This window comes from Etheostoma spectabile, chromosome 21 (assembly GCF_008692095.1).
Source record: "Etheostoma spectabile isolate EspeVRDwgs_2016 chromosome 21, UIUC_Espe_1.0, whole genome shotgun sequence".
Taxonomy (NCBI): domain Eukaryota; kingdom Metazoa; phylum Chordata; class Actinopteri; order Perciformes; family Percidae; genus Etheostoma; species Etheostoma spectabile.
Genome location: NC_045753.1, coordinates 17201346 through 17211568, shown reverse-complemented (window position 1 = coordinate 17211568; position 10223 = coordinate 17201346). Strand labels below are relative to the sequence as shown.

The window sequence follows — 10223 nt, the reverse complement described above, 5'->3', positions numbered from 1 at the left end:
ATACAAAATACAGGAAATAATTCAGTTGCTCATAATGATAAATTCTGCCTCCCTTTCCCTCCTATGTATTTTTTGCCCGTGTGCCATTTTTAAATGTCTTATACTTACTGGTTTTGTCTATCATTTTGGATAACAGTTGTGGAGCCGCACACTCCTGCCTATTCTCGCATTGTCTACCACTTTGGGCCAGAGATCCTACTCGAGAACGGGGAGATCGACAGGCAGAAGCTGGGTCAGCTCATTTTCGCCAACGAGGAAAAGAGGAAGCTGCTGAACTCCATCACTCACCCAGAAATCCATAAAGCAATGCTCAAAGAGATCCTGTTCTACTTTCTCAAAGGTGAAGGACGTCTCCCCCCAGAACAAAGCATATAGCAGGGCTGGACTGGAACAACAAAATACTATATTATTATTATACTGTGCACTTGATTTGATGTTGAGAATGTAATGCACAGCATGTATCAATATATCCAAAGCAAGAAGTGTACAATGTTGTGCAAAGCTTGCATTATAAGCACGCTAGCGATTTTTAACAGCGTGGGAATTAAGAACATGGTTGTAATTATATATGTACAGGACTGTATAGACCACAAAACAAGACTGTCCTAACTTTTAAATCAATTATTTAAGCCGATAATTCTTACCTTTACGGGTCTCTCTTGTCGATGCAGCACCCATTGTTGCTTGCTGCACAGTAGCCCTTGTTTACAAGTAAGCTTGCGTCCTAACTTGGTTTCAAGGGGTATACACCCCGTTATCTTAACCCTAGACCTTAACCCTTAATAAAGAGTATTGGGACAGCACTAGGTCTCGGGTGAACGCGCAAAACCTTGGGGAAGGGGTAAGGGGTAGGGGTAAGATAGAGAAATGAGATTCAGCCTAAGGCTCAGTTATCGGTTACCAGGGAAAAAGGGGATCATTTATGGAAAGTGAGCCAAGGCTGTTTTGTAGTGCAGCACTGGGCAATAAGATTTTAGGCTGATCCTCACAAAGCTGTATGAATTGCTTTTTGTAAGCTAAATAGCAAGATTTTTTAGAATATTCCCAACATTTTACCAAAGAAAAGGTAAAGGTCACTGAGATAAAAATAGTTTAAAAAAACAAAGTTGCCGCATACAGATCTTTTTCTGTAAACATTTTAAACCACAACTTTTAAAAGATACACCACCAGCCTTGACTCGTACTTGCAACATTAATTCTTTAACAACTCAAGATAGAAGTGCCTTAAAATAAACTTCTCACGGAGCACTTGTCTGTTGTTAAAAAAACTTAATTGGATATCCGGTATTTTCACAATGTTAGAGTGTTGTTGACTGTTTCCCCATCTTCTTTTGTCTCCCTAGGATACCGCTATGTAGTGCTAGATGTGCCCCTTCTTTTTGAAACCAGACGCCTCACTCGGTTTCTTAACCACACCGTTGTAGTTTACTGGTAAGTAACTTTCCCACATCACATGTTTGTTTACAGGCTACATTTTTTTTTTTTTTTTTTTTTTTTTTTTTTATCTGTTAATTAGGCCCAGTTTTGTGAGTTATTGGTTACCTCTCTCCAGCTCTCTGCGTGTGTCTTAATAGCATGAGTCACTGCCTCTGGAGTTTTTAACATGGCTGCTCCATAAATAACTTCCATTGTCGGTTCCCTTTCAGTGACCCTGCCACTCAGCTTTTGCGTCTGATGCAGAGGGACGGCCTGACCCAGGAGCAGGCCGAGCAGCGCGTGGCTGCACAGATGCCGCTCAATGAAAAGCGCGGCCTGGCCAATCATGTTATTGAGAACTCTGGCAGCCGAGAGGACACCCACCGACAGGTCCTGCGATTGCACACAAAGCTGGAGGACTCGATGGACTTCCTCTTAGTGAGGGTCATTGCTATTGTTGCCACTACTGGTCTGGGTGGGATACTGCTATATGCAGCCAAGTTACTTTTGTCCTAACAGAGGACAGATGAGGGGGAGAAAGAGTTTGGTCCAGTATGTGATCAGAGATGAATAGAAGCAGACAAAGGCACGTCGGGAGGGCCCGATGCAATTTACTGTGAGATTAGTTTCACAGCACCCTCCGCTACAGTTCAGTGGTGGGATGTGCTCCGTTTGCAGTTAACACTGACTTACATTATTGACACAATATGGACTGACAAATGCGGTTTAGTGTGAAGGGTTTGAATGTGCAATTTCAGTTGGTTTTACTCGGAGACATTAAAAACCAGAAGGTGATACCTTAGGCCGTATAAGCTTCCCGATGCTCTCAGCAATCAGTTTGGTGCCTAAAAACTGGCAAAACTTTTTATTTAGGTGCAGCAGTTAACACATAACTAACATCAGTAAAAAGTTAAAACTCATTATTGTAGAATCTAAAAGATTTTATTTTACCTTTTTGTACCCCACGAAGACATCCAATTGAGACATTGTTGGTGAGAGCATACAAAAGGAGTAAACAGCTGTACATCCTTGAAAACTAGATGTGCAGAAGTCACTGTTTTTTTCCCCTTTAATTTATTTGCAATTTTCATATTTGTATATAATATATTGTACACATTTTTAGCGCAAAATGCCAGTGCTATCCCCTGTGATGACCACATTTTAAAAGATATTTTTTGATGGAAAATCATCATATAAATAATAATAAAATGCCCAATATTAATGATTGGTTGCTTACAGAATATGTTATGGTTATATGTTAATGGCCTGTATAATGAAGATATACTGTATGAAAATGTATTTTACAAACCATTTTAATGGGAATTTAAATGAAGTAACAGACTTTATTTGTATCACTGTATTTTCTTACACTCAAAGCTGCCTTCTGTAAATACTACTGTAAGTCTGATTTTGATTTTCTTTGCACACTCACATGTAACTAAAACATCAACAACAATTTCTAACATTTGTGGCTTAACTGAAATATAAATTATCCAGCACGACTGTTTTTAAGTAACATCTGTCAGATGTCAATTTAAAATTTTTAGAGTACTCTAACCCCTTTAATGAAAAAATTAAAGGGGTTAGAGGGGTACTCCAGCGATTTAGTGTTGGAGTTGAGGGTCATGGTCAAAAGTGAGATCTAATGACATTTTGCCACTATTATGGGTCAAACTCCAAAAACACTAGAGCAATCATGTATGATAAGAAAAGGCGCAAATCATCACCTTTTGAGAAGTTTGAGAACAACAAAAACGTATTTGAAAAAAAAATATTGCAGTTGATCCACCAGACGTAATTGAGTAACAGCCACAAAAATGAAATATGATGCATCAATCAAGTATTCTTTGTGAAAGACATTGATGTATTTCAATCCTACAGGAAATTGTGTTTGTGGAAGACATAAAAATGAAGTTAACGGTCAGTTGTGATGTCCTTGCTCCTGTCCACATTAGAGCTTAGGCATAACAATTCAGGCCCAGAGGCAGGCGTGGTGACATCATCCTGGCACTAAGGTCTCATGAGCCTGCCTGGCTCACTTGGCTCTGTCTAAAGCCCCTACTGGTCTGCTATTTGCTTTTATCAAGCCACAGCAGAATTAATGCAAAGTGACTTGGGCTGTGGTGGGCGGCGGGCGGTGACCCAAGACTGCATGGCTACACATATATTTAAAACAAAATCCCTTCTACGATGATCTTTTGCAACACGTGCAAAGAGTACATACAGTTGTCAACGTAATACACACAATCACACTGTAACATAATCCAGGGTTGTCCGTCTTTTAGTCATACTGAAGAACATGGTTTATTCTTTATTCTTAGTGGCTGCTTTCTTTAAAAAACGCAACACTGGCTCTGTCGTGGTCCAAAGGTTACTATGCTTTACTGGGCAGCCAGCTGTTCAGTGGAGATTTCCAAGTTTGCCTTTTCTCCATCTCTTTCTCAGACACACAGAGGCCAGATGCAGAGCGTGGAAGGAACACTATATCTGTACCAGCAAGTGTGAATGCTCCAGGCCGAGATGGGTGGTGAAATCTCAGTCTGAATATAAATGGGGTTTAATTCTAAAGGTGTCAAGCTAAATGGCAAAAGTCTGAAGTTGCCTTGTTAGACTTTGTAAAAGTGCATGGATATAAGCACAACCTGCCGCTTTATAGTGTGTGGTGGGTCCTCTCCGGGAGCAGAGCGAATGATTTCCTCATGGCAGGGGGTAAAGACTTCTATAATCTCACCATCATGTTCAGAGAGTTGGCCTAGGCCCTACGGCACCACAGTGCGTGGTTTTTCATCCTTCCCCCCGCTTACTACTGTCACGGAAGGTAAAACAGCTTGGGCAAAGGCAGACAAAATAAATAGCTTTGCACCAAACCCGACTCTGGATAATTTACATTTTTTAATTATAACAATTGCATTAGTTAGTTTTGTTTTGAGTCTTAATTGTTGACTCCAGGGGTAATTTTTTTCCAGCACAATGAAAGGACATGCTCTCCTCAGGGTGATAGGCATTCAGTATTCATCAGTGGTTGTTAAAAGCAATTCAGTTTTAGTGAATTAATAACATTTAATTGTTAATTATTATTTAAATGTTAAAGCCCCTACACGTCACTTCTCACTCTTTTTGAATAACTAGACTTTCCATCAGGATTATTTTGTTGCAGCTGTGAGGATGGGACAATTTACGTCTTTAGGATTCTTATTGGTACATTAACCTTTGCCCAGGAGTGGGAGTACAGAGCCTCTAGTGGAATTGTTTAAACCAAAAATATAACAAAATAATTTCTTAACCTCACACAGTCTACATCCCCCAGTACATTTACATTTTACTGAGAGGCCCTTTTCACAGAAGACACCTTGACATGTCACAGTAGGATACATGTAAATAATAAAAATTAATGATGGCTAAATTCCATTTAGCTGCTTCATTTTAGTGCCCCGATCAGGGGTGGAGCAACTTCTCTGATCTTTACTTAAAGCTATAGTGCGTATGTTTTGTGTCCCCCATGAGAAGTAATGACAAAGTGGCTTGTAGCCAAGGAGGACACGGAGGATAAAAAAAAAACATGATGAACTCTTCAGAAGAGGTAATTTTCTGCGTGCAAAGGTTGCCAGAAGACACAAGTTTCTCAACATAGCCATTTTGAGAAATACAGAGAAACATTCATTAATATAAAAAAGTTATGCAATAAAGCTTTACTTAAAAATAGTAATACAATTAAAAGTACTATCAGCAGTAAAGTATTATCACCGATGCAATAATGCATAAGCAACATTTTTTGGAATGTACAATCTCCAAAAAAATTAATCTTAGGAAAACACATTTCTGTCTAGAATTGAGTCTTGTACTTATCTTTTGATTTAGGTTTTTGTCATTTTGTTAAAGCAGAAATGGACAAACAGTGCAATGATGAAAAACCCACAAGGCCACTGGTGTGCCCACTCCCCCAGGTCACAAATGCAGCTCGACACCAACGGGTAGAGTAAACTGGCCTAGGCAACTGTAACGACTTTAGTGTTCTTGAACTATGGCATCTTGTGTCATGCTCAGGAAGAGGCACTCGCAGCGCCTCCGTAGCCCTTTGTCAGACTGCATCCATGAGACTGCGGTGAGGTGAAGAGACAGGCAACACGCCAGCGGAGCGTCCCCAGCCACATGACTCAGCCTGTCCCTACGTGTTAACCCTGGCTCAGTCAGGGCCATGAGGGAACAAGGCCGTTTGTATTGAGTCACTGACACAGTGGACAGTCCCCAGATCAAGCATGATGATGGGGAAGAAAGTGGAGAATGCATGTTGTCATGTTCTCCCAATGAGTGCTAGGACAAGATGGAATGTTCATGGGGGGCATACATGCAGATTTGACATAATGCAAGGTGAGGATTTTACACATGTAGCTATGTCTGTCCTCCATTATGTGTATTCATCTCACATGCCACACAAGTTCTATCAGTTCACAATCTTAGATGTTGAATACTACTAAAAGGTACCCTATGAAATTACCTTGTAACAAACAACATATTTGTTTAAATTCAGTTTCACTTACCCAAACCCACTGTGCGTCTCCTTGAGCTCTAAAAAATGTGATAAACACATTTCCTTCCTCATAAAACATTTGCAAAGCAGATTCTTTTAAATATTTAAGTCCAGCGTTGTTTACATCCATGTTTGCCAGCTTGCAGTCTTCTTTTTCCCCTGCCGTTGTTGGCGCATTGCTGCATATCTTGCCGTGTTGCTGCAACCTTTAGATCAGTGGAATAGACTGAAACAATTGGCAGAAGTGTGTACCCTGTCATCCACGTGTGTCCTCGTACACGTGCATGGGAAAAACAAAACAGGAACCCTCTCAAAGTATCCTCATACAACGCTTGGTATGATATCTTACGTAAAGTAATGCAAAAATTGTTGTGCCTTATCTTACGAATGTCCAGCAACACAGGCTTTCAGTGTGCCAGGACAAGCCCCTGCAGTGCAGAACTACTAGGCAACAAAACTACTTGGTTAGGTTTAGAAAAACATGGTTTGGGTTCCAATACTGTAAGTGTTTTACTTAAATATTCTATTGGCCAAAAAAATGTAGCTGGTCAAGAGGCTAGAATAAATCTCTTGAGCATTTAGCAGTATCACAAATGCATATCTCCCCTCTGGCTTTGCTGACCACTCTGCCATAAAGCTGGGACAACTGATCAGAGAGCAGCAGCAACTGATGACAGCATTACCTTTTTCACAATACAAGCAAGATTTAAGGTTTCACAAAGATCGATTACTACCTGGAACCTCCTTGTAATCACGTCGTTTACTGTATCGATTGAGATTTTGAAGGCATGATATACCAGGTGTCCATGTTAAGAGAGCCCTCCCTACGCAGGCATGATGGGATTGTTGATGTGATTTTGTATAAAATAAATGCAATATTTCTTTTATACCTACCTTGTTCAGTGATGCACAAACATGTCACTGCCTACCATGCAAGTCCACATTTAAAATGACTCTGACATCTTTGTTTATTACAGTCAGTAGAAATTTCAGAGAGGTGCTAGAAGTAGGCTGTGTTTCCGATTATAGCCTGAAGGATGAGTTCAGCTTCTACACACAACACTGTTTATTTTTAGTAATCAACATATATATATATATATGCTGGCTTGTGGTGAGATAACAGGTCTGAAGAGGAGGGCCGTGCAGCTGGAAAGGTTCTGTTCAATGTCAGTAATTATTGACAGCAACAGTGTTAAGAAGACACTGTTAGCAGCATGGCTCTAGGGATGGCAATTTCAGTCTACCAATCGGCCTGGTCAAGATTAAAATATCTTAACAACTACTTGATGGATTGCCATGAAATTTAGTACAGGCATTCATTGTCCCCTCAGAATGAAGCCTGGTGACTTTGGTGATCCCCTGACATTTCCTCTGGTTGCCCCTGCAGATCTTTCTTCTACTGAAATGTCTATTTAACTATTAGGTGATTTGCTATGGTGGTTTGCACAAACATTCATTGTTCTCAGATGATATATTCCTGTCAACTTTTATGATCAGCTGACTTTTCCTTTAGCATCACCAGCAGATCAAAGTTTTCACTTATCTAGTAAAATATCTCAACATCTACCAGATGGATTTGCAGAAATGCTTGTACAGACATTCATGATGCCAGGCGGATGAATCCTTATGAATGCAGTCTTGTATTGCCAGAACTATTTCTACAATGCTGGGGAGTAAGGTCTGGCTACACCACATAAGGCAATCACAATCATCTTGGGCAGTGCTAACTTCAGGACGCACCCAGGGTGGCTCTGTCAAATGATCTTGGGAAGGAACTTGTTTTGGTGCACCTCCGCAAAATAAAATGACACACATGAAGTTAATTGTTCACCCAGTACAGACACATTAAATATTTAAAGAAGCTTGATACATGGTTAAACGTAATTTGCTCTTACTAGTGTATCGCAGTGTGTAGCCTAGTTTGTCCATAGCGATCCCCGCCAAATGGTCCCAAAACATCCCATTTAAATAGTAAATGAAAATCTTTACAATCATTCACAGCAAGAACTAAGCATGCAAGCCTTGTTGCACAATCCAAATTTTCTCTAAATTTGTCATTTTCAGCTTTTAGCTTGCTAGCTTGAAGTTTGTTCTTGTTCCCTGAAGAGAATGGCAACACACAGAAAGCTGAAGGTGGGTATATGGTGGGGATGCGTTATTATGAAACCCACGCAACTTAAAGGAGGAACCCGCCATCCAATAGCATTCACACGCTACTATTGGTCAGACATCTATGCTTACACAAGGTAACGGAACCCGATTTGTTAAGGTCCTATGCCCTGACCAATTGGCTATCCTAACCATCCTATTCTTGCCTGTATTTCTTGCCTTGTATTTCTTTAGTGCTTACTTGTTTGTGTGTTATTGTTTTGTTTTTTGTTTTTTGTTTTTTGTTTTTTTGCTGTTGCTGCTATGCTGCTACTGTAACGACAGAATTTCCCCGTCGTGGGATAAATAAAGTATAATCTAATCTAATCTAATTTTAACCACTCGAGGCATATGCCTAACCCCAAGCAATCGGGCTGTTTTGTAGGGCGGGACTTGGCTAGAAGTTACGTGGTGGGGATATGTCCTCCACCTTCCGCTTCCACATTGCCTGGCAATTATCCTTGAAATGTACTTCTGTTGATCCAGACAATCATGAATGCAATCCCCTGATTTTTCCTCTAGCGCCACCATGAGGTTCACATTTGTGGTTTTGAGTGAAATGTCAACTATTGGATGGATTGCCATAGAATGACATACATTCATGTCCTCATGAGGTTTAATTGTAATAGGTTTGGTGATTTGATAACTTTTCATCTAGTGCCACTGTCAGATCAAAATTTCACTTTCTCCAATTCTTTGCCTTCATATAGAAAAATAAATGACATTCCTATTAGCCCCAGCTGTACTATGTGTTTAGTGCTGATTATGACTCTAAACTAAGATGGTGAACATGTTAAATATTACAACATTATAATGTTAGCATTATCATTTTGAGCATGTGTAGATGCTTATTCGTTTTTCTTTTGGGTTTTCTAATGTGTACTTGCTGTTTGTGCCATGCCAAACATACTAAAATAACTGACGTTTGGCAATTTGTGCTGCCTAGTTCTAGTCTTTGTGTTAAAATTGAAGTAAACATCTTCTTAGGTGCCCGCCCACAGGAGTAAAACCATTTGTGTGTCTTAGTGTGGAGAAAGGCTGTACATTTGTCGGGATGAAGGGTACATGAGCAACAATGGCAATTTAGCTTGACAATTAAAGCATCTATCTCTAATTTGCATCTCCCCTGGTGAGTTAAGTGGGGGACGCTAAAGATAACAACACCAAGGGCTTATTAATGTCACTTTAGACATTTCAGAAGAGGTACTCTCTCCAAGCCTAGCATTCTCCTGTCTCAGTGAAACTGAAGACACATGCAGGGACACACATGCACGCTGACCCGTACACTGACCCAAACATTCGCACATGGACCCACAAACATGCACTGCAGTAGCCCGATAAGCCTTACACCTCATCAATTGGCCCCTGCAAATGTCAAACTGAAGCCATCTCAGTTTACTGATGGGGAATGGGCGGGAGTGAATGAATCAAATTTTCCGTCAGTTTTGTTTGCATACACTGGAGATTACCTAAATTAAAACAAGCTCGCATAGACATAATCTTTCAAATCCTTCTACTTATAGCTACATGATGAAAGGAGGTACAGTAGAAAATCTCAAAATATCCCCACAGCCGAGTCCAAGAGATGAAGCTTACGTCAACAAAAAGCCGCTTAGCACTTCTCGGAGGAACACTCATCTTCAAACCTTGGGCCTGAATAAAGTCAGGGAGGATATGAGATGAAATATATGTTATCGGTTCAAGGGTCACGTATATTCCAGATGCTGTTTCATCTCAGATTAAGACAACAGCTCCATAGTGTCCTGTTGGGTTGGTTGTTCAGCTAATGTCACCATCAAAACTAAACTACCCCAAGGAGGGGGTTTGTGTCGCTTACATAAGCACAATAGCTTGAGTAAGGGATCACCCCTTTGTGCAGGATGAGGAAAAGACGGTGCCTGCCAAGAGAATTTCTCTACATTTTACGCAGAGGCTTCCACAGATGGTTTTAGGCTCACCCCTGTTTTCGTTATGACTCTGACCTTGATAAATGTCTCCTAAAATGATTTGTGGATGGCTAAATTGGGGGTTCATTTTTTATTTATGCAACATGATGCAATCAAAAGTATTATTTGCTGACATGATGGCACAGCTAAAGTCCTTCTTTGGGAAAATGAAAAAAACAAATGTA

General features: G+C 40.3%; 1 protein-coding gene across 2 annotated transcripts in view; it reads left to right on the top strand.

Moving 5' to 3' along the window:
• dcakd (dephospho-CoA kinase domain containing) overlaps positions 1 to 4188 on the top strand; it is a 21374-nt gene extending 17186 nt beyond the window's left edge. Inside the window, exons 3-6 of one of the 2 annotated variants that reach the window (XM_032503116.1) lie at positions 137 to 340; positions 1344 to 1431; positions 1647 to 1854; positions 3862 to 4188. In XM_032503116.1, coding sequence (XP_032359007.1) covers positions 137 to 340; positions 1344 to 1431; positions 1647 to 1854; positions 3862 to 3921 — 560 coding nt within the window. In that variant the 3' untranslated portion in view covers positions 3922 to 4188. Of the gene's footprint in view, positions 1 to 136; positions 341 to 1343; positions 1432 to 1646; positions 2933 to 3861 lie in introns of those variants that run through there. The other variant, XM_032503115.1, reaches the window with a different exon arrangement.
• The last annotated feature ends 6035 nt before the right edge of the window (positions 4189 to 10223 follow it).